This window comes from Podarcis vaucheri, assembly GCF_965113315.1.
Source record: "Podarcis vaucheri genome assembly, chromosome: 14".
Classification (NCBI taxonomy): Eukaryota; Metazoa; Chordata; class Lepidosauria; order Squamata; family Lacertidae; genus Podarcis; species Podarcis vaucheri.
In genome coordinates this window covers 48,172,312-48,200,186 of record NC_138752.1, presented here as the reverse complement: position 1 = coordinate 48,200,186, position 27,875 = coordinate 48,172,312, and the positions used below count along the sequence as shown (strand labels likewise).

Genomic DNA, 27,875 nt, shown 5'->3' with positions numbered 1-27,875 from the left:
TGCATCGCAGGGGGGCATCCCTTCCAACTCTAATTAAATGCGCAAGAGCACATGGGCAGATGTGAGGAGATGGCCGATTGACTTCCGAGTACTTACATTTGAAAATTGGTGTCTAGGAAACATCTGTTCCTCAGCAGCCCGGCCCACAGCTGCACCCCGACGATCCCAAAGATGAAAAAGACAAAGAAGCACAACAGAAGGACGTTGCCTAACATAGGCAAAGTATCTAACAGCAGGGTGACGAGTATGCGCATACCTGGGGGGAGAGAGAGAGAGAAGGAAAAAGGGAGATGAAGGGAGGGCACGAAGCAGGCAGGCAGTGGTTGATAAAAAGATTCGGCAGATCCTTCCAGGATCCGCTTGGTTCAGATGCACAGCTCCTGTGACCCGGGCCTTCATATATTTAAAGCACATTTAAAACACACACACGTCTGCATTAGCGAGGGAGGTTTGTTGCAGCAGGACCAGGAAACACCTGAACTTCTTCACCAGCCTGTCCCATCTCAGCCTCTCAGCTTCCTTCCTCCCACCAGCCTGCTTCTGCTTCCGCCTCTAATTCTGGACTGCTGTCTGCCACAGACTCTCCCAGCTCACTAAGTGCTGTTGCCTTCTTCAGCTTCCAATGCCTCCTCCTCCCTGTCTTCTCCTTCTGACCACTCATCATTGTCCCACCACCACTCCCTGGGCTCTGTGCCTTCTTCCTTTGAGTGTTCCCCAGCTGGTCCCTCCCACTATTGCTCTGCGTCCAACCAGTCCATGACAGATGATGGGAAGTGTAATCCAAAAACAACTTTTGGGTGGCAGAACCTTGGCTGCCCCTGGATTAGGACTAAATTCGTTTGTTGACATATTTTTCCTTGCCACCCTTTGGGCGATACGACTGGCTGCCTTTGTCAAGGGTACAACTCAACCCATGGCGATGGTGGGAGGGAAGCAAGCCCCTCCTGGGAGAAGCAGAGCAGGGTGGCAAAGTAATTTAGATGAGAACCGGCCAGGAAAGAGAGAGAGACAGCGAGTGAATGTTAAGGCTTTGCCTGCGAATTGGGGGATCAGAAGGGATTACCTGGATGGCTGATGCTATCTGGGATTCATTATACCCTTGCAGTCCGCAACCCCGATCGCTGCCGAGATGCTGCTTGGCACTGGAATGACCTGCTGTTGTTTTCGACGGTGGAACTAAGCCCCGCGTCAAAGGGGACGGCGAGCAGCCGTTGTGAAAAAGCAAACGAACGAACAGCAGCAATTCTAAGCCTGCTTTCATGTTTTTGTTGCAGGGGGGCAAGCAAAACATCTCTTAGCTAATCGGGTAGCTCACACCTCAGTACCTCCCAAGCCAGGAGCAGAGAGGTTCAGGGATGAATGTAGTCCCCTCTCTGGTCCTCAGCCCTCTTCCCCAGCCACCCCACCACCCCTGGCCATAAAAACATAAGCGGAGTGTTCCCATCTTGTCCAGCATCTTTTTCTTGCACTGGCCACCCAGATAAAGGTAAAGGTAAAGGTACCCCTGCCCGAGCGGGCCAGTCTTGACAGACTCTGGGGTTTGTGCGCCCATCTCACATCTATAGGCCGGGGGCAAGCGCTGTCCGGAGACATTTCCGGGTCACGTGGCCAGCGTGACAAAGCTGCATCTGGCGAGCCAGCGCAGCACACGGAACGCCGTTTACCTTCCCGCTGGTAAGCGGTACCTATTTATCTACTTGCACCCGGGGGTGCTTTCGAACTGCTAGGTTGGCAGGCGCTGGGACCGAGCAGCGGGAGCGCACCCCGCCGCGGGGATTCGAACCACCGACCTTTCGATCGGCGAGCCCTAGGCGCTGAGGCTTTAACCCACAGCGCCACCCAGATACCCCGTGGTAAAACCTGCAAGCAGAGACCTGAGCCCAAGAGCAACTCTCCCCTCGTGTAAACAGCTGTTGGGAGGTCAGGCGAGTGCCGTCGTCACACCATGTTACCCGGTGCTGCTTAGGAGTAAGCCATCTACCGTATTTTTCGCTCTTTAAGACGCACTTTCCCCCTCCTAAAAAGTAAGGGGAAATGTGTGTGCGTCTTAGGGAGCGAATGCAGGCTCCATGGCTTCAGCAAAAGCAACCTGAAGCCAGGAGAGCAAGAGGGGTCGGTGCACACCGACCCGTCTTGCTCTCCTGGCTTTGTTTCGCTGGAGAGGCATTGCGCAGCTTTCCTTCTCTGCGCAGCGCCCCTCCAGCGAAGCGGGAGGAGAAATGGAAGGGGCTCCACTTCTCCTGCCGCTTCGCTGAATGGGCGCTGCGCAGAGAGTGAGAGAATATTTTTTTTCTTGTTCTCCGCCTCTAAAACTAGGTGCGTCTTATGGTCGGGTGTGTCTTATAGAGCGAAAAATACGGTAAATGTTTGGTGCAGATGCAGCCTTATAAAGGTCATCCAAAGGAGGGAAGAAAAGTTTTGGTGACCGCAGCACTTTATGGAAAATGACTTTTCTTTGGGTGGGAGCATTCTTACCCTCTGGTGCCAATCAATGTGCCTGGTGAATCTGCTGGTGGCAATAAAGACTTTGCAGGGATGTTTCATCCTGCTAAAAGGCTTCTCTTTGCAAAGTGGCGTCCTCCTGAGAGCTCTGCCCTACCGAGCTTTTTGCTGGCTTCAATTCCTCCCCCGTGCCCATTAGTGGCCCAATTTGGAGACAGTGGGCCATTTTGGCTCGGCTGCAATCTCTCAACAAGCCTCCTGTTCTTTCTTCTGCTGAGCAATCCTCGCTTTGCCTCCTTTGCCATTGTCAATTACTCCTTAAAAAAAAGCCCCTCTTTTCTTCAGTGTGAGACCACATCAAAAGGAAGAAAGGAAAACTAAAGAGCATAAGAACTCAAGATGAGCCGTGCTGGATCAGGCCAGTGGCTCATCTTGGCCAGCATCCTGTTCTCACAGTGGCCAACCAGATGCCTGTGGAAAACCTGCAGGGTGGACATGACTGCAACAGCCCTCTGGTCTCCTGCCTTCTCCAGCAACTGATGTTCAGAGGCACTACTGCCTTTGAAAAGTGGAGGGAGAAGCCACCCACCATGGCTAAGACCCTTTGTTAGCCTTGTCCTCCATGCATTTGTCCAATATTCCTTCTAAAGCCACCTGAATTTGGGGCAATCGCCACCCAAGGTTCCCCACATGAGATGCAAAGAAAGGAAATAACCCAATGGCGGATCAGTCTAGACTCTTCTTGGTTGACCCTCATTTAAGGTATTTTCAGGTGCCTTGATGTAATGGGTTTAGGGGTTGCTTGTGCGTAAGTTGCCGCCACTGCTGGCGAGGTTACCTGGTTAAACCCTTTCTGACTGAACAGCCTCTAGCTTCGTGGCTGTCTCAGTCGCTGGCAGAATCCGTCAGTGGGCATTTCTTGAACTTCTTCCAGCACAAAAGTTCTTTGATGCCTAGTCTCCCTGCGCGGAAGCCTTCTGTGCAGAGAGGGTGTGGGCAGTGGAGGACCCGTACTCTCTCCGCTGGTCTCCGGCGAGGAGTCTTGGAGCCTCCTCTCCGATTCCCCCATCTGCCCCCCTTCTCCACTGGTGTTACGCTGATTTCCTTCCCCAGCAAATGGGCTGCCTCTCTCCCTACTGGGACCCTCTCCAGCATCCCTCTGGAGCCTTCCCTCCGCCTCTAGCTCCGATGGCAGTTCCCTGACACTTGAGATCTGCTCTGTGTAGAGCACCTCCTTCACAAGCAGAAGGTGCACAGTTAAATCTGAACACCTGAGATGCACAAAGAAGGACCCTCTCTGAAATTCTGGAGAGCTGCTACTGGTCAGTATTGACAATACTGAGATAGTTGGACAATGGCCCAACTCTGTATAAGGCAACTTCTTATGTTCCACATGGGGAAAATATGATTAGGAGGTATTAGGCTGAAAAAAGCACTATATTTTGCCAGGTTTATATCTGTCTATCTATATCTATCTATCTATCTATCTATCTATCTATCTATCTATCTATCATCTATCTATCTATCTATCTATCTATCTATCTATCTATCATCTATCTATCTATCTATTCTGTCTATCATCTATCTCTATCTATCTATCTATCTATCTATCTATCTATCTATCTATCATCTATCATCTATCTATCTATCTATCTATCTATCTATCTATCTATCTATCTACTATCATCTATCATCTATCATCTATCTATCATCTATCCATATCTATCTATCTATCATCTATCTATCTATCTATCTATCTATCTATCTATCTATCTATCTATCTATCTATCTATCATCTATCTATCTATCTATCTATCTATCTATCATCTATCTATCATCTATCTATCTATCTATCTATCATCTATCTATATCTATCTATCTATATCTATCTATCTATCTATCATCTATCTATCTATCTATCTATCTATCATCTATCTATCTATCTATCTATCTATCTATCTATCTATCATCTATCTATATCTATCTATCTATATCTATCTATCTACCATCTATCTATCTATCTCTCTGAAGTGGGTTTTGAGCAGTCAATGAAACTATGAGTGGGAAAAAAGAGTAAAGCTAGAGGAAACTTCTCTTCCTCCACCCTTAGAAAAACTAAGCGCCCTGCCAAACACACAAATTGTAGGGATTCTTCACCCAGGTGTTTCCAAGAACAATTCTGAGTGGAGACAATGCCTCTGCTGCAAGGACATTTTTCTTTTTTAGCAGTCAGTCTCTGCAGCAAATTTATTGCTGTCAGCCTCCACCAACTAATACAATCAGGTGCAGCCAGTGGGGGATCCAGGTGGGCAGATCAAAGCACTTATCCTTGACCGAGCTCCGTTTGGGATTCTCAGTGGCCCCCCTGCCCTTTGGCACCAGAATTTAAAATGCTCTACGATGAGACTGCAGTGAAAAGGCTGCCTTTGCTAGAAACCAACTGTAACACACCCCACTTGATTATTTTAAAAATCAAAACCTCTATGCAGTATACAGTGGCCCCTTGGTTCTCAAATGCCTTGGTACTCAAACAACTTGGAACCAAAACACTGCAAAGCCAGAAGTAAGTGTTCTGGTTTGTGAACTTTTTTTGGAAGCAGAATGTGCTCCGTTTTGAGTGCTACACTGAGTTCTGTCTGGTTTTGCTATTTATTTTGCCCTTTTGTTTTTGGGGTTCTTTTCATTTTGTTTTTGTGACTGTGTGGAACCCAGTTCAGCTACTACAGGCATCCCCAAACTCGACCCTCCAGATGTTTTGGGAATACAACTCCCATCATTCCTAGCTAACAGGACCAGTAGTCAGGGATGATGGGAATTGTAGTCCCATAACATCTTGAGGGCTGAGTTTGGGGGTGCCTGAGCTACTGATTGATTGATTGATTGTGTGACTGCAGTACATTGTTTATTGCTTTTATTTTATGGATCAATGGTCTCGTTAGTTAATAAAATTCATGTTAAATTGCTGGTTTAGGAGTTGTTTTTAAAAGTCTGGAACGGATTAATTCATTTTGCATTACTTTCTATGGCAAAGCGCCCCTTGGTTTTGGAATGCTTTGGTTTTGGAACGGACTACCAGAACGGATTAAGTCTGAGAACCAAGGTACCACTGTACATTAGATTTATTGGTGAAAAAAAAAGTTAAAATGGAATCCATAAAAGTGTTCAGAAGTATTTGTGCTGCAATCCCACTTGTAATTTAAAATTTCCTTTGTATGCTGCTCTTTGTGGCTGCAGAATAGGCCCCTCCAATATGCAAATAGCTTTACTAAGGGGTGGAGTCACAGCAAAGTGAAGCCCTGACAACTTTTTAAAAGCTTCAAGTGACCCCAAGCCATTGCTGGGACAACATCTTCCCAGGTTCGCTAGAGTAGCCCTCTGGGAGCTGACCAGGGTGCTGAATTACCTCGCTTTGTACTGGAAGAGGCCCTTCAAAATATTTCCACTACCCGCACGGAGTCTAACCCTCAGCAGAACTGGGCACACTGGAATTAACTTCCAGTCCCTATGTATTCTTCACCGTCAGAGCTTTACAGGTAGATGGCTACTACTGGGAGTCCCAGACAATTTAATACCTTTTTGAAACAAAGTGGAAAAGCAGGCAAAATCATTTCTTACGGGCACCTGATTATTTTTCTGCAATTACACGAGCTCTTGGCAGATGAAGGCTTCCACCAAAAAATGATAAAAGAGCTCAGAGAAGATATTAGCATATCGGGAAAGGATCACTCGGCAGCGTGCCATCACTACCAGGAAATGAATTCAACTGGTGGGCTTATCTTCCAAATTGGATTGAAGACAGGCGCAGCTGAAGCAAATCATAGAAGGGGCTTAAGGCCCACTTAAATCTCTGAGAGCAGACAGACCCTGTTTGGTTCGCCTTTGCCGTTGATGCCCCCACCGCCGCGTCAACGTTTCCCTGCAAACACAGAGGCTGAGCTGGCAATAGCCTTGGGAACGCAGGAATGCTGAAACTTCAGATATACAAACTCCAATGGTGTGGGTGAGTGCACACTGCTGTGCGCATGGCTACTGTAATGCACTCTATGTGGGGCTGCCCTTGAAGACTGTTCAGAAGCTGCAATGTCTGCAGAATGCAGACCCTGGTGGGCACAACTTACACCAGTTCTCTGAGGCCTGTGCTGGTGCTTCCAAGTCAAATTCAAGGTGCTTGCATTGACACACAAAGACTTGGGTAAGCCCTCGTAGGGTTGCCATATGTCCTCTTTTCCCAGGACACACCCTCCTTTTCACGGGTAGAGTCCATAGTTAAAAGTAGAAGTCGGCAAATGTGTCCTCTTCTTTTGTTTTTCAAAATATGGCAGCCCTACATGATGTCCATTATATTCAATGGATCTACTCTGAGTAGGACTGACCTATAGCCTGGACTGCTCTAAGGCAGCTCTTCATGTTTTTAAGCTGCTTTTTAGTATTTTTAGTTTTTACTGGGGGTTGTCTCTCTCCCTCACTCCCCCGGCCTTGTCCCCTGCAGAAGAATAATACATAACAGCGAGAAACAAATATTAAGGTTGCTAAAAAAAAATTCCCCCAATGTTAACCAAGAGACAAATAGCATATTTATGACAGCGCTCTCTTCCTAAAGCCATCACTCATCTTCAAAGAAAAGCCCCAAAGGAGGAAATAAATAAAGGAAGCTGGAAGAAAGTACCCAGGTGCCATTCAGGGCCAGCAAGCAGACTAGAATTGAATTATACACTCGTAGAGCTGGAAGGGAGTCATCTAGTCCAACCCCCTCATAATGCAACATTTAGTCTGCAGAGAGGTCTAAAAAGCCTCCAAATATTGCTGGACTACAACTCCCAGTGAGAATGTCCAATGACCAGGAATGATGTGACTTGTAGTCCAGGGACACCTGGGGAAGGGGCACTGGGTTGGGGGAGGCTGGCGCAAATCACCCACTCTTTAGCTGCTAGATTTAAGAAGTCTCATCCCTATTGATTAAGACAGTATAGCATCATTCCCCAAGCTGCTGCCCTCCAGGTGGCACTGGATTGCAACTCCCATCAGCCCCAACCAGTGTGGTCAGTGGTCAAGGACAGGGGCGCCGACTTATAAAAAATATTGGGGGGGGGGGGCGGAGGAAAAGAGGCGGCGTCTGTGGGCGTCCTTGTTCAAAACTGGTTCCCTCTGGCCATTTGTCTACACCCTACCATTCAGTTACGAGCTCCCCTTCCTAAGCCACCCTTGGGGGGTGTCATTCAGTGCCCCCCATTTCCCTCCTGCCTTGTCCCCCCCTTCCCCAGAGTCCACGGGTGGAGGGCGACAGGAGGCCCCTTAAGGGTAGGGCGAGGTGGAGGGGGCTCGCGCCCCTCTTTTCTCCCATGGGGGGGGAAGAGATGCTTTTGCCCAGCCCTCCTCGCCTCCCTCTTTCCGTGGCTGACTAGGCCGCGTCTCGGGCTCACCTCCATCCTGCCTGCTCGCGGCTCCGCCTGGCCGAGGGATCTTCCGCTCGCCCCTCTCCGAGAGAGAGAGAGAACATAAAACGCATAAGGTATATCTATATCTATATATGGCTGCTGTCCCCTTCATCCCTCCTTTTGGTTCCTCAGCATCAGCGGTCGCCGAGAAGGCGCCGGTGGAGGAGCGAAGCGCCCGTGTAGACGGGACTGGGCCTAGGCTGAAGCGCCTGCGCGTCCCTCCGAGTGGCGGGGGGCGCTGGGGGGCCGGCCCGGGGCGGGTTCTCCGGGCGGAGACAGGGCGAGGTGCGTAGGTCGCCATGTCGGCAGGCGCTGAAGGAGCAGCTTCCACAGCAACGCGAGGGGAGCCCGAGTTCGCTCCGCGGTGGGGGAAGACGCTGCTGCCGCCGCCGCCGGCTTACTACCGTAATAATTATTTGTTTTAACTCATTACTGAATGTATTTTAAAAGGTAACTATCGTCAAACAAGGAAAATAAAAAAATACCAACATAATTTTGTGATTTTGCAAAGCATAATATAACTAATAATTTTCTTAAATTATTGGGGGGGGGCAGAGCCCTCCCAAACGGATTTTTGAGGGGGCTCGGGCCCCCTCAGGCCCCATGGAGTCGGCGCCTATGGGACTCAAGGATGACGGGTTTGAACTCCAGCATTTTCCGCAGAGCACCAAGTTGGAAGAAACACTACTATACCACAAAGCAGTTAGCTTGACACAGTTCAAATCCCTATTCTGTGATGAAGACCAGTGGGTGACTTTGAGGTCTGCCACTCTTGTCTCAACCTAATCCACCCTTGACGCAGAATTGACCTGCACCTCCATGGACAGCTGTGAGTCCAAAATGACTTCCAGGCTGCGCACCTGGTCCTTCAGGGAGATAGTTACCCCATTCAGGACCAGGGAGTCCTCCATGCCTGCCTACCCCCTATCCCTCAAGAGCAGTACTTCTGTCTTGTCAGGATTCAACCTCAATCTGGGGTAGACAACACTGTGCAACCTGACTCACAATAAGGATTCAACCTCAATCTGTTAGCCCCCATCCATCCTGCAACCGCCTCCAGACACTCACGCAGGACCTTCACCGCCTTCACTGGTTCCGATATGAAAGAGAGGTAGAGCTGGGTATCATCTGCATACTGATGAACACCCAGCCCAAACTCCCTGATGATCTCTCCCAGTGGTTTCTTGTAGATGTTAAAAAGCATGGGGGAGAGGAGGGAACCCTGAGGCACCCCACAAGTGAGAGCCCAGGGGTCTGAACACTCATCCCACCCCCACCACTTTCTGGACACGGCCCAGGAGGAAGGAGCGGTACCACTGTATAGCAGTGCCCCCAGCTCCCAGCCCCTCTAGACGGTCCAGAAGGATGTAATGGTCGATGGTATCAAAGGCCACTCTCATACAATATCAGGGCAGTGTACAGTGATAAAAAAAACATTTAAAGCAGTACAAAAGTAACATTAAAATGACTGGGCACTCGATGCAATTACCTATTTTAATAAATAATAATGATAATGATAATGATAATGATAATGATAATGATAATGATAATGATAATGATAATGATAATGATAATAATAATAATAATAATAATAATAATAATGATGATGTTATTTATACCCCACCGTCCCCAGCCAAGACCGGGCTCAGGGCGGCTAACACCTGATATAAAAACAAATTGATTGAAATACAACTTAAAAACAAGATTAAAATACAACATTAAAACATTAAAACACAGCCTCATTTCAATGGAAACTCAAATAAAAAACTTTTTGGGGGGATGAAAACGTCAAGTCTTCACCAAGGGTAACTATCCAGACTGGTCCTACATGGGCCAGAAAAAAGCCAAGGAAGTCCCCAAATAGGAATTCCTCCATCACAGGAGGAGAAAGGAAAAAAGAAGAGGGGAAGGGAATCAAATTGATTCCAAGTCGAAGGCCAGGCAGAACAACTCTGTCTTACAGGCCCCACAGAAAGAAATTAGATCCTGCAGGGCCCTGGTCTCATGAGACACTCTGTTCCACCAGGCCGGAGCCAGTGTTGAGAAGGCCCTGGCTCTGGTTGAGGCTAATCTGGCTTCCTTACGGCCCGGGACCTCTAGGGTGTTGCTATATGTGGACCTTAAGGTCCTCCGTGGGGCATACCGGGAGAAGCAGTCCTGTAGGTATGAGGGTCCCATAGGTACATTTTGCTTGCTTGTAAGGGGAGGATGTGACAGAGGTGTTTAAATAAGTCACAGGGTGCAGAAAATGGACAGGGAGATGGTTTCTCTCCCTTCCTCATAACATTGGGATTTGGGGACATCCAATTAAGCTGATTCCTGCATTGCTGGGGATGGGACTAGGTGATTCTTGAAATCCCTTCCAACTCTATGATTCTATGAACGCCTGAAGATTCAGGACAGACAAAAGACACTGAGTGTAGTTGGGCTATGGAACTCCCTGCCACAGGAGGCAGCAACATCCACCAAAATTGGAAGTCTTTAAAAGATTTGGGGAATTCATGGCAGAGAGGGCTATCAAGGGCTGCTAGCCCAAATAGCTATGTTTTGCCTCCACTTTGGGAAGCAGCCTGCCTGTATAGACCAGTTTATGGGAATCACAAGGTTGCGAGAGCACTGCTGTTGTGCTCAGTTCCTGCATATGGGCGTCACCACTGTGAGAACAGGAATACTGGATCTTATGGGCCACTGGCCTCACCCAGCAGGGCTCTGCTTGCATTCTTAATTTTTGTTTTGCCTTCAGCCAAGTGATCAAGGAACAAGGGAAAAGAGAGACCCAGTTAGAAGACTTGGATCCTGATGTTAATTTTCTTCATCTCATTGGAGAGCAGGGGGGAAAGCGAAGCAAATGGCGCAATGGACTTACTTGGCACCCTGTTAATGGCTCGTAAAGGCCTGAGTACACGGACAGTACGGATGGCAGATAAGCTGACATTGTGTCCATCCAAAGAATATTCCATCATGCTGGAGAGAAAGAGAGAGACACACAGAGAGAGATATACAGGTGAGAATGAAGTTCTCAAGCATCCTCTAAACCAGCCTTTCTCAACATGTGGGTCCCCAGATGTTGTTGAACTACAACTCCCATCACCCCTAGCTAGCAGGGATGATGGGAGTTGTAGTCCAACAACATCTGGGGACCCACAATTCTAAGTAAGCACCCACCTCCGCATAAACGCTTGGCTACATTCAATAAAATATCATTAATGAAAATTAGATGAAAAACAAAACACAACTTGAGCCTCTTGGTGTCAAGGGGAAACTGACAATTAGATTAGTAATGTAGATTAGCCCATGTAGTTCCATTCACTTGGCTGTGAGTCGTGGAAGATCTGTTCTCTGCCCTGCAGGCCTTTTCCCATCTGGTTTGGGAGGGCGGAGCCCGGACTGACTCCAGCTACAAAAGCTGAGGCTGCTGAACAGACTCTTGAGCTGCAGGATTGAGGGTTTTTTGGGGGGAGAGGTGTTGTTGCTGTTGGGGTTGTTATTTTTTGTCCTTTATTTTAGATCTTATGATGATTTATGTGGAAATAGTTTAATTTGTCAATTGAAAGCTCAGAGGATGATGCCATACAGTAACTCCTCCGATGAAGCATTTCAGTTATGCCACCTGGGGAGGCTGCGGAAACGTTTCATGGAAAGAAAAACACACTCACATCACCCTCAATCACCTTTCAAGCATGGCGCAGTGGTTAGAGTACTGGAGTAGGTCCCAGGAGACCAGGGTTCAAATTTCCCACTTGGCCATGAGGTTCACTGGATGTGACCTTTTGGACCAGTCACTGCCTCTCCTGGCTTAACCAATGAGGTGGTTGTGAGGATAAAATGGGGAAGAGAGGAACCCTAGATGTCCTCAGGATCAGAATATGGCCTGAGGAAAAAAATGCATTCATCAGTAGCAATTTCTGTCCATTTTCTAGCGGTGGGGATATATACCAAAGAAAGCATTCTCTGGAATGGAATCACAGGTCTTGTGGGGTGTTTTCCAGGGCTTTTTGGCTTCCATGCGATGGCGTAATATGCTTTCCGGATAATCCTGCCACATCTGCATTCAGCGTTTTGAAACCAAGCGCCTGGGATTTATTTTGCCGCTGCCACGCTGCAGAACAACTGGAGCTGATTCAAGGGCCACCTAGCAAGGAAATATATATCGCAAACACCAATTTCCACCTGCCAGTTGGAGCGAACAGGCCAGGAGCCAAGAGCCAGGTGTGTGAACCGAGTCGGCTTTCCAGGAATAATACAAGCTATTGTCTAAAACCATTGTGCAAACATCGTAGGATCCTGAAGAGCTGCCTGGCGACAGTCCCAGTTTATTACAGCTTCCACCGTAAATGGATGCAGCTATTTATCTGTTTATCATCTTTTTATTTGGCCAGGCTGAGAGAGCCCTCTCATGCGGAAGTGTGGAGCCTCAGGATTGGGGGCCAAATTCAGGCATCTAGCCCTGGGGCTGCCAGAACCTCCAGGAATGACCTGAAGCCTCTAGGCTTGCCTGGTCCCCTCCATGTGACAGGATGTTTGTGTGCCTGAATCTCCAGGTGGGTGGGAATCCCTTAATAATAATATGCTGAATGATTACAATGATTATTGAGGAGACTGGGCATGCAGCTTGCAAGCTGCAGCTTCTCAAGAACTGGCTGCAAATTACTGCAAAATACTCTCGGGGATGGGGGTAGGGTCTGCCCTCCACCCAGCGTGCCAACTTGAAAAAATATATAGGGGGAGAACCCTTCCTCACATAGTCAATTACAAAATGTGGCATGCACACAACATTTGAATGGCAATGCCTATAATCTTTGGGGGCCCCAGCCTACTACAATATTTTACTGGGGGAACAAAGGGACCTCAGCACCTAGGAATTAGCTCTTTGCTTCTGCCGCTCTCCCAATTAACCTCCATCTCCAGGGCTCAGTGGTCTCAGGGAACACAGACAACGCCTAATGCCATCCTGGGGTCTTGGGTTTGGGTTTTGAAATATCTGGGTCTGCAATGCTCCTGGCCTGGCAACCCTACCTAGGCCTTTGCCTCTGGCTCTCTGGACCGTCCCCACCCCTAGCTAAACCCCCTCTCCTCAGGCCCCATCCCTCACCAGCCCTGTGTTTTTGCTTGGCTGGAATGTGTTCCTGAACTCTGAGAATGTCTCTTGTTGGACCCAGAGCTGAGTGCGTAAGCAGAAACCTTTCCCCACCGTACAAAGTTAATCACTTGTTCCTCTGCTCGCTTTCACTTCTGGCCCTGCACGTCATGGGAGTGTGGCCCCCCCACTGAAGGGAATGTGGCCCCCAAGCTGCAAAAAGTCTCCCCACTTCTTTTCTAGTGAGCATGGGTAATACCTATATAATGGATGCCCAATGAAGCTGAATATTGGAAGTTTTTAATGTTTGATGCTTTATTGTGTTTCTAATTTTTTCTGGAAGCTGCCAAGAGTGGCTGGAGAAACTCAATCAGATGGGTGGCAAATAAAAAATTATTATTATTATTATTATTATTATTATTATTATTATTATTATTAGACAAAGCACAGAGCTTCTTCACTCTACACATAGTTAAACCATGGAACTCCCTCCAACAGGAGGCAGCAATGACCACCAACTTAATGGCTTTAAAGAGGATTAGACAAATTCATGGAGGAGAGGGTTATTGATGGCTACTAGCCAAGAAGTCTGTGGTCTGCCACTGCTGTTAAGAAGAAGAAGAAGAAGAAGAAGAAGAAGAAGAAGAAGAAGAAGAAGAAGAGTAGTAGTAGTAGTAGTAGTAGTAGTAGTTTGGATTTGATATCCCGCTTTTTCACTACCCTAAGGAGTCTCAAAGCAGCTAACAATCTCCTTTTCCCTTCCTCCCCCACAACAAACAATCTGTGAGGTGAGTGAGGCTGAGAAACCTCAGAAAAGTTTGACTAGCCCAAGGTCACCCAGCAGCTGCATGTGGAGGAGCGTGGAAGTGAACCCGGTCCATCAGATTAGGAGTCCACCGCTCTTGACCACTACGCCGCTCTTGACCACTAAGAGGCACTAGGGCTTTTGAATATCCATTGTTCGAAACCATAGTAAAGGTAAAGGTAAAGGGACCCCTGACCATTAGGTCCAGTCGTGACCGACTCTGGGGTTGCGGCGCTCATCTCGCTTTACTGGCCGAGGAAGCCAACGTACAGCTTCTGGATCATGTGGCCAGCATGACTTCTGGCAAACCAGAGCAGTGAATGGAAATGCCATTTACCTTCCCGCCGGAGCGGTACCTATTTATCTACTTGCACTTCGTGCTTTCAAACTGCTAGGCTGGAAGGAGCAGGGACTGAGCAACGGGAGCTCACCCTGTCGTGGGGATTCGAACCGCCAACCTTCTGATGGGCAAGCCCTAGGCTCTGTGGTTTAACCCACAGCACCACCCGTGTCCCAGAAACCATAGTAGGGGAGAGCAATCTTCCACTTGGATCTTGCTTGTGGGCTTTGAAGAGGGGCATATTGTTGACCATTGTTCTGGACCAGATAGGTCCTTGGCCTAACCCAGCAGCCTCTTCTTATGTTCTTACGGGAGGAAGGGCAGCATAGAGATTTAATTAAAAGCTGTCTAGAAAATGAAGGATATGCAGATTTGACCTTTGATACCAGGCTGGGCGAACACACTGCCTGCTTTTAGCTGTCCCGATGATCAAAGTCAGAGGAAGTTTATCTGATAAGGCTGCCTGTGTCTTGCTTACGGGGAACACTTAGCTGTCTACTCCACACAGAGGTGCTGGGCAGAAAATATCCAGTTCCGTCCTTTCACGCCAGTTTGAGCCTCTGTTTGCATCAGAACTGCCCTGGTTACTGCAGCCTTTTGCCTGATACCACAAGCACTCGCCGCTCTATTAACTGACTCGAGGACACCAAAAGGGTAAAATTGGGTCCTGCACATTCAACACTCACTTCCTTATCCCTCTGGGGACTGAAATAGCTCCATTATCAAGGGGGTGACTGACGTTTTAGAGGACAGGGTGGCGGGGGCGGCAGAGAGTAAAACTTAAGAAGGACAGGGAAAACATGCCAATCATTTCATCCCATAGTTGCCTGAGCTTTGTGGATGCTTAAAAACAAACAAGCAAATAGACATTTTAATTTGGATGCTCATACGTTTTAGATCTTTGAACCAGTGTGGTGCAGTGATTAAGAGAGCGCTTGACTCATTTTTAATATTTGCCACCCTTTCTCAGAAACTATAGGACTTAAAGCAGGGTGCATCCTCAAGAGCATAGGCAGTTGCCTTATACTCTGGCTGCCAGTCACTCTCCAGGGTTTCAGAAAACAGCAGAGAATATAGCTGAGAATTGCATCAGCCGGAAGTACACAGAAACACCCGCAACAGAAGCAGCATCTTGCTACCCGGTTAAAGTAATTTCTGCTTAGGCCCTGAGAAAAGCAAGCAAAATTGATGGGCTTTTAAATCATGCCCCCCCCTCCTATAGATACAAGTTTTACACCACTTTCTCTTCCAGCCCACAACACTGATTGATGAGCAATTTGTCTACTGACCCCGCAATTACGATAAAGAAGTCCAGGCGATTCCACGTGTCTCCTAGGTAACACTTCTGCCCGAAGATTCCCAGAGCTATCATTTTGATGACCATCTCCACAGCGAAGAAGGCAAAGATGAAATGATCAAACGCCTGGAGTGGAAAAGATAGAGGAAAACAATAAGAAGCCGCTGTTAGTCCCATAGTGCACCCCTGTCATTTAGTGTAGCAAATCGAGTGCTGGACTAGCATCTGGGAGAGACTGGGGTTCAAATCTTCCCTTGGGAGCCAGTCAGAGTGTCACACAGACTGGTCTACCTCACAGGGTTGTTGTGAGCATAAAATGGAAGGGGGGGAGGAGAACTATGCATGCCACTACAAGTTCCTTTGAGGAAAGGTGCAATATAAATGGTAAAAAGGACCCCTGACCATTAGGTCCAGTCGCAGATGACTCTGGGGTTGCGGCACTCATCTCGCTTTATTGGCCGAGAGAGCCGGCATACAGCTTCCGGGTTATGTGGCCAGCATGACTAAGCCGCTTCTGGCGAACCAGAGCAGTGCACGGAAACGCCGTTTACCTTCCCGCCAGAGCGGTACCTATTTATCTATTTGCACTTTGACGTGCTTTCGAACTGCTAGGTTGGCAGGAGCAGGGACCGAACAATGGGAGCTCACCCCATCGCAGGGATTCGAACTGCCGACCTTCTGATCGGCAAGTCTTAGGCTCTGTGGTTTAACCCACAGCGCCACCCACGTCCCCAATGTTACTGAAAAGTAAAATAGGTGAAGAAATACTTTCATATTTCGTGACGATAAAAAAGAACATTCCCATGTTGGAACTGAGTAGTTTTGGGAGGAGTGTCACATGGTTTTGTAAATGAGGAGAGTCTGTTCCCAGGGAGCAAAGATAATTTCACAGAAATTCAGAATCTGGCAATAATTCCAGAGGCTGCTTTTTTTTCTTTGCAGCTGGGTGTTTCCTAGTGTTGCAACCCAACCCGAAAGAACAAAAAAAATATAGATTGGTTTTATCTGAGAAGGGGGGAAAGGAGAAGACAAAACTTTTATGCAATTGCGAATATCAGCAAAGAACTGATTGAGCAAATAACTATGGAGGGAAATGATTCTCCTGTTTTTATTATTGCCACTAATATACCATTAACTTAAACTAAACAAAATGAAGACTGTTTTCAACTCTAATAGAACAACAGTAGGTCTGATGAAATCGCCACCTGCCAATCATCTGACATCAGGGTTAGAGAGTCATATGGCCAGAGGCATAGCAAGGTCAGGTGGTACCCGGTGTGAAATTTTTTTTTTGTCAAACCCCCAACATTGCAGTTTTGGGGAACGTTGCCCAGAGTTGTTGAACTTTTTAAAGGAAGGGTACCCTTGAGTTGGTAAGCTTTATGTGATCGGTGGCCGGAGTTTCGCATCCCCAGTAAGTGGATTTCCGCAATTGGCGCAATCGCCGTCATGAAAACCACCCACTGATTGTGCAAATATTCCTGGTGTGCAGCACTGCCGGCCTGGGGTGCGAGCACTGCCCGCTGGGGGGTGCCAGGCTGATTGCTAGGCATATTTGCGCAATCAGGGGGCAGATTTTAGCAACACCAATTGTGAAAATCTACCCACTGGGGGTGTGAGTGCTGCCACGCTGATCCGTCCAAGGGGATTTTGTCACCCCCTCCAGGAATGACACCTGGGGTGGACCGCACCCCCTAAAACCCCCTTGCGACATCCCCGCATATGGCAGGGGAGATACTACCCAAGGGGGGTGGAACTCCCTGCTCCCCGGATAACATTTGCAGGTACAGCTCTACCTGCCGCACACCTGATGCCACAGATGACATCAGGTATGAGGCCAGGTGGCTGCAGCTTTGGGGAAATAGCTTTGTGGGCCAATGGGGAGGTTTGGCAGGTGAAATCTGGCTAGCGGGATGGAGGTTCTTCAGCTATAACCTAGATGGACCTTCTTTCTGATTTATGAAGGCTCTTATTCTTTTGTAGGGATGCGGATGGCGCTGTGGGCTAAACCACAGAGCCTAGGGCTTGCTGATCAGAAGGTCGGCGGTTTGAATCCCCATGACGGGGTGAGCTCCTGTTGCTCAGTCCCTGCTCCTGGCAACCTAGCAGTTCGAAAGCACATCAAAGTGCAAGTAGATAAATAGGTACCGCTCCGGCGGGAAGGTAAACGGCGTTTCCGTGCGCTGCTCTGGTTCGCCAGAAGCGGCTTAGTCATGTTGGCCACATGACCCGGAAGCTGTATTCCCGCTCCCTTGGCCAATAAAGCGAGATGAGCGCCGCAACCCCAGAGTCGTCTGCAACTGAACTTAACTATCAGGAGTACTTTACCTTTACCTTTTAGACCCCTGGGTGGTTAAGTCCAGTTAAAGGCGACTGGGGTTGCGGCACTCATCTCACTTTCAGGCCGAGGGAGCCGGTGTTTGTCCACAGACAGCTTTCTGGGTCATGTGGCCATGACTGGTCCTAATGGTCAGGGGTCCCTTTACCTTTACCTTATTCTTTTGTGGAGGGTGGGAACTGAAAACCCAAGCCTTGTTAGAAGGCGATCCCATTAACATCCCCAACACAGTATTTTTTTTACAAGCCCATCCTCCTAAATCCCACAGCATCCATAAACGGAATAGAAGCAGATAAATAATGGCCGGCCTGCAGCCAAAAGCGAACTGGAGTCTAATGGGATTCTAATGGGATAGTCTTAATGGAACGGCTGGGTTAAACAGAAGAGGCTTCCTTGAGATGTATGGTTGTCTTACGAAATGTGTTTGCATAAAGCAGAACTCTGCAGAGCCAGGCCTGAAGGCAATTGCATTAACTACCAGAGGAAGCCCACAGCTATGAGGGCGCTTGCTCACCCCAATTGCTGCCAGGGTGTTTCTGCTCTGTGCTGAAAAGCTCCAACCAGGTCTTCCCTGGGGTCCCTGTCAACTGAATAATTGCCAGGATTCCGGGAGGAATGGGAGTTAGAGGCTAAGATTCAGCCTGCAAGCTCCAGGGTGTCATTAGCTTGCAGGATAAGCAACGGAAGATGAGCTCAAGGCCCCGACACGCTCCCCAGAGGGTGGTTATGTGGCGATGCATTATGAGCAAAGAGATGGCGAGTTTCTGCCAACAGCCTTGACACAAAGGCTGAATTTTATTAGGTCTCGGTAGGAGGAACAGGACCACCAACTTGTTCCATACCAGTCGGTGGGCAGACCTCAGTCACTACTGATGTGGTGCTGCGAAATCATAGAGAAATGTCATTGGCATAAGGTTGTTACTTGTCCAAAACACATCTTGGAAGTGTCCAAAATCCTCCAGCAGACACAGATGAGTCTATCATTAGGTAAGAAGGGGCGGCTGCCTCGGGTGGTGTTAAGAGGTGGCAGTGAGGTTTTGGCACACAACTTTGCGCTACACCTATAAGCTCACTATTACTGCAATTAATAATTATATTTTGTAGTTGCATTTTTGCACTCAAGTGCTGCAAAGCCACTTATGCAGCAAAAACCCAAAATAACAAAGGCATTCACATAAAAAAGCAGCAATTAATGGAGGCCAATATACTCATTAAAAAGGGACAAGATTTACCCAGTTTCATGGACGAGTGAATAAAGGCCACTGACATAGATAACTACCCATCCACCCCCCAATTAAAAACCACATGTTTGGGTAAGTAAAAACATTTTGGCCTGGCACCATCTTCCCAGGGAACTCTGTGAGGTCGCCTAACAACTCTCAGCCCCCGTAACCAGCTGCAACTCCCAGAATGCTTTGTGGGAAACCTCAGAGCTGCCTTTGTAGAACTCAGCTGGGAGGAGGATAGAGGCAAGGTTAGAATCAATTGGCTCTGGCAACTAATAGATTACATGGAGATGGCGGAAATGACTGGCAGAATCCGAGACCAGGGAGAAGAGTTGGTGAAAGAAGATTGGAGGAAATTTAAAACCTTTTTGCAGAAGTACTGTAAAATTTTTGAATGCTGATGACATTGAAATGAATTGCAGGGGCTCTAGCAACAAGGTAAAATGTAAGATTGGATTAACAATAGATAAACTAATAGGACACGAATTTGCTGAATTAATTATTAAAAGGGATACAAGAACGGGAGACGTGAGGAAGTCAGGAAAAGAAGTTAACTAAAGATGAAATTAAGAAAGAGGGAATTTTTCTTTTTCTTCTTTTTCTATATGTGTTTTTCTCTTTTTTTCTTTTTTCATGTTTAAAGTGTGTATTTTTGTATTTTGTAACTTTGTATTTTCTCTGTCTTTGTATTTTTCTGAACTTTTTTATTGTTAAAACTTAATAAAATATTGATTAAAAAAAATAGAATCAATTGGCTCTGCCTGTCATTGGCTCTAGCGCCACCTACTGTCAGTCTCCCTGCTTTCTGCCCTACCAGTTCCAGTGGGCACTGCAGGAAAGAGAGAAAGAGAGAGAGAGATGATATTCTCTTACCTCCAAAATGGTGCACCTCTCAGACTTGCATTTGTCATCTTGACAGGGCTGAAACATCCCGAGGGTGACACAGTTCAGGAGAATGACCAGCATGCTGATGTGCTCGAACCAGGTGGGCGCAAGGAGTTAAGGAAGGCAACTTGGGCTGCGTTATCAAAACAGGAAAGTGGTGGCAGGAAACAAAGGGAAGGGATGTGGGTGGCATTTGCATATCAAACAGCCCCTCTCCCAGCCTTAAGAAGAAGAACAACAACAAAAGAACCACAATCAACCATGCGGGGGCTGGAGGAGAGATGATGCAGGAGGATTTGATGTTCCCAGGAGACAGGGGCTCCTGCAGAGATGAATACCCACCCCCAGACTTGACTGGGCATGAACTGAGATGTGAGCGACAGGCTTTGTTGCCATTGCATTTTTTTCTTTTCTTTATTAAATTGTTTCAACACATCACAACAACATGCCGATAGATAATGAAACATCCCACCCTAACCTAGAAGCTGGTGTTTAGGCAACAGATGCAAAATAACGACCAAATAACATAAGTTCTTATCCCAGTCTACTGTTCATATAGAAGGCAGTAAACGGTTTAAGTTAACCAAAAAGTTGTAAAACGTGAGGGGAGTCCTCTATGTTCATCTATAGCCCTGCGCATAATAAAACTGTGTCACTCAATTCCGAAGGAGTCTTCATGCTTCAGACGTTGTGCCAGTTTCATTATATTATATAATTACTCCACAAGCACCAGGCAAAGTGAGGTGATGTCTGCTGAGGGAGTTTTCCCTCTGTATGTTTGGTTGAATGTTTCCCTGCTATGTACTAGGTCGGAACATTTTTTTTTTTAAAAAGAAAAACTCTCTGTTCCATTCTTTTCGAATTATACACTGCTTTTATTCAGTTTCCTCAGTAAAGTGTTGGACGCGGGTGGCGCTGTGGATTAAACCACAGAGCCTAGGACTTGCTGATCAGAAGGTCGGCGGTTCGAATCCCTGCAACGGGGTGAGCTCCCGTTGCTAGGTCCCTGCTCCTGCCAACCTAGCAGTTTGAAAGCACGTCAAAGTACAAGTAGATAAATACCTTCCGGCGGGAAGGTAAACGACGTTTCCGTGCACTGCTCTGGTTTGCCAGAAGCGGCTAAGTCATGCTGGCCACATGACCCGGAAGTTGTACGCCGGCTCTCTTGGCCAATAAAGCGAGATGAGCACCACAACCCCAGAGTCGGCCACGACTGGACCTAATGGTCAGGGGTGTCTTTACCTTTACCTTTACAGTAAAGTGTTACTAGAATTTATTTTCTCTCTGGACTCTGTCTATGTTACCTAAGTGACTTTGTTTACGGAGGGTGTTGTTTTGCTCTTTTCGAGTGGGTTGGGTAGGAAGCGAGTCGGAGGAAGGTGGCACAGCTGGTTCATCAGCCTTCGCATACCTTCCTTAATTTGATGATTGTGGGATGGAGTGGGAGGCTGGTAGAAGGTTTAACGATTTTGTGAATGAGCCACTTCCCCATTCTTCTGCTAATACAAAATGGGGAACAGCGGATAAAAACCAGCCTGTTTGCTAAGTGCTAGCAACAGCAGGATAGAAAATTAGGAAAAATGACTTAAAGAGGAATCCCCACAGGGCACATTGCATTAAATAATGCAAGAGTGCCGGTTAAGGGACATTTCTTCTTCTTCAAAGAATTCAGATGAATTAAATGCCATTTTCAATGGCAGGGGATGGAAAAAGGGGAAAAGGCAGAAGGATGGGTTCGTTATGATAAAACCAATGACGTTTCAAGATCAGCTTCCGGCGAAATGTTTACAAGGAAACACATTTTTGCAGAAACACACCGCTTGCCACTCGAGAAATGCTTTATAAAAACCAAAGTTTTGCAGGGAAGACAGACCTCATAGGCAAGAGCAGGGCTAGGGAAACATCTTTCAGATCCAGGGCCACATTTCCTTCTAGACAACCTCCTGAGGGCCATAGGCCAGTGGTGGTGGTGGGGGGGAGCAGAGGGGGAAGTGGGTGTCTATAAGATCCTTTGGGATTCATTTGAATGAAAAGTGCCATGGAAATATAACAAATCTAATCTAATCAAATGCCATCACCTGCGACAAATAATGATCATCATTAGCAAGGAATGAAAAAGGAAAGCTCTGGAAAGCTTGAAAAGAGCTGCGGCTTGCTCTCCCACTCGCTCTCCTACATGGCTGCAAGGAAAGTACTGTATTTTTTGCTCTATAAGACTCACTTTTCCCCTCCTAAAAAGTAAAGGGAAATGTGTGTGCGTCTTATGGAGCGAATCCAGGCTGTGCAGCTATCCCAGAAGCCAGAACAGCAAGAGGGATTGCTGCTTTCACTGCGCAGCGATCCCTCTTGCTGTTCTGGCTTCTGTAATTCAGGATATTTTTTTTTCTTGTTTTCTTCCTCCTCCAAAAACTAGGTGCGTCTTGTGATCTGGTGCGTCTTATAGAGCGAAAAATACGGTACTCGTAACTTGCTTCCGCTCACTTGCAACAAAAATAAATTTGAATGGGAAACACATTGGCGCAAGGCCCTGACACAGGGCTCTTGTTTGATAAGGGACCAATCTATCTCACTTAAGAACATAAAGAGAGGCTGCTGGATCAGGCCAATGGCCCACGTGGTCCAGCATCACGTTCTCACAGTGGCCAGCTAGATGGCTGTGGGAAACCAGGGAGCAGGATCTGAGCGCAAGAGCAGGTACTCTGAAGCAAGCATACAGGAAGGCTGGTAGTGCAATAGCTTTGTAGACAAGCATGTTGGTTTCCCTGTGAATGTCCTTATGGTGTGCTTGCGAAATGTGGACCGCTTATAAACACCATCTCCAACTCCTCAGAAGATTCCACCAACGGCGTCCAGTCTTTTGTAATGATAAATACTTAGTAATGATAAATACTTAGTTCCTGAGTCAGGTCACAGGCTCACCCTATTCAAACACAGACATGCCCTTAAGACAGGATTTGCATGTTGAGTCCCACAGTGCCACCCACCAAAAAATTCACACTTCACACGTGATTTTTTGTTTAAGGTTTTTGGCATTATTTTGGCCACAACTTTATTCAAATACAAAAAATGTGAGTGGTTGCTTAGGCATTGGTTCCGACTATCTGTCCTTGCCCTCAAGGACAGAGCTGGCCCTTCTGGACACCAACGGAAGCCAGCGTGGGAAACAAGTATTGGGTGAGAAAATGAAGCTGGGCAACAGTCCCTCACTTCTCACCCTCATGTTCCGGTGGGGCTTGCACGGCCCAGGTCCAACTCCGGGGACAAGGACGAAAAGAATGGCAAGCCCCTGGATTCCTTTAATGGAATTCCCTTCGCATCATTTGGAGGGATAGGCACTTACCCCTCCAAGCACCAATTTAACCAATGCCTAACCGCCAACCTTACAAGTTGTGACGATCTGCTACGCAGTAGGCAAAAACCAAATGGCACCAGCCAATCAGCCAGATGGCAAAATTCCTACCAGGCCCCCGCTCCAAGGCGGACGACCCCATGACAGGCATAGCAAGGTCAATCGAGCAAAACAAAAACCACCCTATAAAAGGGAGGGAGGGCGGGTGATCCGGTGCAAAACGGCCAAGAGAACGTCCAACGTCTGGCCCCTGTATTTAAAGACTCTGACCCCTCCTCCGAATTGGCAACAATCAAAACTCCCCAGCAACCCAATTTTAACCACTTAAAGGCTTGGGTTCCTCCAAATTTGCCTAGTCACTGCAGGGTGGCCTGTTTTTCCCAACCGCAACACGTGCTCTCTGTTATGGAGAACACGCTTTGTAAAAGAAAAGACAATGGGGAGGCTTTTCCATTTTCCTTTGACCTTGTAGAGAAAACACTTGTTCAATTTGGGAATCAAAAATGGTTTCAGGTCGGTCTTCCTGTGCTGATCTATGTACTTGCTTGGTTGGTACATTTATTATATATCTAAGACCTTACAATTCCTATCACAGAAGCAAATATCTCCATTATCGAAGCATTAACTTCGTTGTACTGGTCATGTTGTGTGGATGCCTGATTATCGTCTTCCAAAGCAACAACAACACAACAACAACAACAACAACAATTTATTATTTCTACCCAGCGCATCTGGCTGGGTTTCCCCAGCCACTCTGGGCGGCTTCCACCAGAAGGTTAAAAACACATTAAAACATCAGTCGTTAAAAACTTCCCTAAACAGGGCTGCCTTCAGATGTCTTCTAAATGTCATATAGTTGTTTATTTCTTTGACATCTGATGGGAAGGTGTTCCACTACCAAGAAGGCCCCCTGCCTGGTTCCCTGTAACTTCATTTCTCACAGTGAGGGAACTGCCAGAAGGCCCTCGGTGCTGGACCTCAGTGTCCGGGTTGGATGATGAGGGTGGAGACTCTCCTTCAGGTATACTCTATTCCAAACTTAAAAATGGAAAGCGTAATGCTGGTGGTCAACAAAAGAGGTTCAAAGACTCTCTCAAGGCAAAAAAAAAAAAAAAAAAAGTAGTATAAACACCGACAACCGGGAAACACTGGCCTGCGAGTGCTCCAGTTGGAGAACAGCCTTGACCAAAGGTGTCATGGGCTTTGAAGACACTCAAACTCAGGACGCAAGGGAGAAACGTGCTAAGAGGAAGGCACACTTGGCAAACCCTCACCATGATCAACTCCCACCCGGTAATCTATGTCCCCACTGTGGAAGGTCATGTGGATCCAGAATTGGCCACCACAGTAACTTATGGACTCACTGTTAAAACTGAATTTATGGAAGACAATCTTACTCAGCTATGAGTGATTGCCAAAGAAGAAGAAGAAGAAGAAGAAGAAGAAGAAGAAGAAGAACTCTGAAGCATGACTGCCTGCCTTTGAACGTGGAAACAGAGCATAGCCATCGTGGCTACTAGCCATTGAAAGCCTTTCCTCCCTGAAAATAATACTCAATAATTACATCCAGCTGTTTTGTTTAACAAATGGAAAGGGGGAGCCGACCTCTATGAACCTCAGTGCAACTATTCAATACAGTTGTTGTTGTTGAGCTAGAGGTTGTGTACCAGGAAAGCCTGGACGAGAGGAGGGTTTTGCATTTCCATAAACAACTCCTTTTCATCCCACAATACTCTCCGCATTGGTGATTTATTTGTTTGTATGAAGAATGGTGCAAGCTGATTCACAGTTCCAGTTATTTTTGGCATCCAGCCAAGGGGCCACTCTGGAATAATGAATTGGGGAGGGCAGGGGGTGGGTGGCTGACCCAGAAGCAATAGCTTTATTTCTTGATAGATTTTGGCGAGGCTCACAGGCGAACGTTCCCCCCCGCCAGACTTGAATGGGGAGGAGAGGAAGTTATTCTGAAGATACCGACTCTGCTTTTCTGCTGAGATTGGAAGCAGAGACAGGGAGTAGAAATGAAGACTTATTAGGGCCACAGAGCCTAGGATTTGCTGATCAGAAGGTCGGTGGTTCGAATCCCCGTGATGGGGTGAGCTCGCGTTGCTCGGTCCCTGCTCCTGCCTACCTAGCAGTTCGAAAGCACGTCAAAGTGCAAGTAGAAAAATAGGTATCGCTCCGGCGGGAAAGTAAATGGCATTTCCGTGCACTGCTCTGGTTCACCAGAAGTGGCTTAGTCATGCTGGCCACATGAACCGGAAGCTGTATGCCGGCTCCCTCGGCCAATAAAGCGAGATGAGCGCCGCAACCCCAGAGTCGGCCACGACTGGACCTAATAGTCAGGGGTCCCTTTACCTTTACCTTTAAGCTACTGAAGGTAATGGGGCCCTTTATATGTCCAGCTGACCTTTGTCAACAACAAATTGTCACTTTTTGTGTTGAATATATGCTATGTAGTAATTTATGGACCTAATAAGTATCTAAAGCCCAGAGTCGGCCATGACTGGACCTAATGGTCAGGGGTCCCTTTACCTTTACTATAGGACAGTGTTATTTGTTCTCAGATCACTAGATGCTATTGGGATTACAACTCCCATCATCCCAGATCATTGGCTAAGCTGACTGGAGGTGATGGCAGTTGTGATACTGCAATGTCTAGGGACCCAAGGCAGGGGCGGAGGAAAGGGGGGTGCGGTCTGCCCCGGGTGTCAGCACTGATGGGGGTGACAAAATGGTGGGCAGCATTCACAGCCGGGCCTGCAGCACGCCTGAGCCATGTATCTCTCCTGGGAGAGATGTGGTGGCTTGGGCGCACGCAGGCTCCAGGCTGTCCAAACTGTCAGCCCGCTTCTCCCCCCCCAGCTGTGGGGCAGCTGAGTGGGAGGAGGCAGGCAGGAGGCCTGGTTATGTGCCCCGCCCCTACGGGTGGCTTGCCCCACCATCGCCCCACCCCTATAGGAAGATCGCCCCAGCCCTGGGTGCGCCGCCCCAGGCGCCCGAGCAACTTCCTCCACTGCTGACCCAAGGTTGAAGAACACTGCTGTAGGACAGCACTGATCAACTTTGAGTCTGTGGGTTGAGTTGTAATAATAATAATAATTTATTATTTATACCCCACCCATCTGGCTGGGTTTCCACAGCCACTCTGGGCAGCTTCCAACAAAGTATTAAAATACAGTAGTCTGTTAAACATTAAAAGCTTCCCTAAAGAGGGCTGCCTTCAGATGTCTTCTAAAAGTCTGGTAGTTGTTCTTCTCTTTGACATCTGGTGGGAGGGCGTTCCACAGGGCGGGTGCCACTACTGAGAAGGCCCTCTGCCTTGTTCCCTGTAACTTGGCTTCTCGCAGTGAGGGAACCACCAGAAGGCCCTTGGCGCTGGACCTCAGTATCCTGGCAGAACGATGGGGGTGGAGACACTCCTTCAGGTATACTGGACCGAGGCTGTTTAGGGCTTTAAAGGTCAGCACCAACACCAACAGTATACACCAAAAGAACATAAGAAGAGACTGCTGGGTCAAGCCAATGGCCCATTTAGTCCAGCATCTTGTTCTAAATGATCAGGAGTCTGGAAACAAAACCTGATGAGGGACGGTTGAAGGAGCTGGGTATGTTTAGCCTGGAAAAGAGGAGACTGAGAGGAGATGTGAGAGCCATCTTCAAATATCTCAAGGGCTGTCCCATGGAAGATGGAGCAAGCTTGTTTTCTCCTACCTTGGAGGGTAGGACCCAAATCAATGGATTCAAGTTAAAGAAAGGAGATTTCAACTAAACATCAGGAAGAACTTTCTGACAGCAAGAGCAGTTCAACAGTGGAACAGACTCCCTCAGGAAGTTGCAGACTCTCCTTGCTTGGGAGTTCTTAAGCAGAGGTTGGATGGCCATCTGTCATGGATGATTCAGTTGAGACTAGATGACCCTTGGAGTCCCTTCCAACTCTAAAACTCTGCAACTCTATGATCCTATGCCTGTGGGAAACCAGCAAACAGGATCTGAGCACAACAGCACTCAATCTCCTTCTCCTCCCTCACTGTCTAACTCAGACATCCCCAAACTTGGCCCTCCAGATGTTTTGGGACTACAATTCCCATCATCCCTGACCACTGGTCCTGTTAGCTAGGGATGATGGGAGTTGTAGTCCCAAAACATCTGGAGGGCTGAGTTTGCCTATGCCTGGTCTAATTCCACTATTAAAACCACGTAAGCCCAGCCATCACCACATCTTGTGGCAGTCAAATTTTTTAAATTGATTGATAACTCCTACAGATGCCCTGCCTCATTTTTATCCTCGCTGAGAGTGAGTGAGCGAATGGCCTCAGTGAGCTTCACATCCAAGTGGGGCTTTGAACCTTGGTCTCTCAGGTCCTAGTCCAGCACTCTAACCACTACACCACACTGCTGCATGTAGAGAGAGAGAGATCCTTCCCTTTGTCTGCCTTCAGTCTTGGCTGCAGATTCCTTTCCTAAAAGCACCTAAAGCAACTGTCTTCCTCTCTTGCCTCCCCTCGTTATTATTACTGTTATTTTCAAACGGTCTTTGGGAGCTTTGACACAAAGATAAAATATAAAATGGAACATTTCAGCAGCTGCAATCAATCAATGGGCACCTCAGGTTTCGCAAGTATAAGCTTCCTTTCCCACTACAGAAGATTAAGTCGCTACAGCATCATCAAAAGGCGCA

General features: G+C 47.5%; 2 protein-coding genes across 4 annotated transcripts in view; one reads left to right on the top strand and one right to left on the bottom strand.

Moving 5' to 3' along the window:
* CACNA1H (calcium voltage-gated channel subunit alpha1 H) overlaps positions 1-27,875 on the bottom strand; it is a 384,808-nt gene that overhangs the window by 163,455 nt on the left and 193,478 nt on the right. For all 3 annotated transcript variants that reach the window (XM_082199567.1, XM_082199569.1, XM_082199568.1), the window contains exons 3-6: positions 19,834-19,946; positions 15,389-15,522; positions 10,744-10,841; positions 97-256 (exon numbers count right to left, since the gene is read on the bottom strand). In XM_082199567.1, coding sequence (XP_082055693.1) covers positions 97-256; positions 10,744-10,841; positions 15,389-15,522; positions 19,834-19,946 — 505 coding nt within the window. The remainder of the gene's footprint in view (positions 1-96; positions 257-10,743; positions 10,842-15,388; positions 15,523-19,833; positions 19,947-27,875) is intronic.
* SLC5A10 (solute carrier family 5 member 10) overlaps positions 1-27,875 on the top strand; it is a 514,359-nt gene that overhangs the window by 423,684 nt on the left and 62,800 nt on the right. The gene's annotated exons all lie outside the window — the stretch shown is intronic.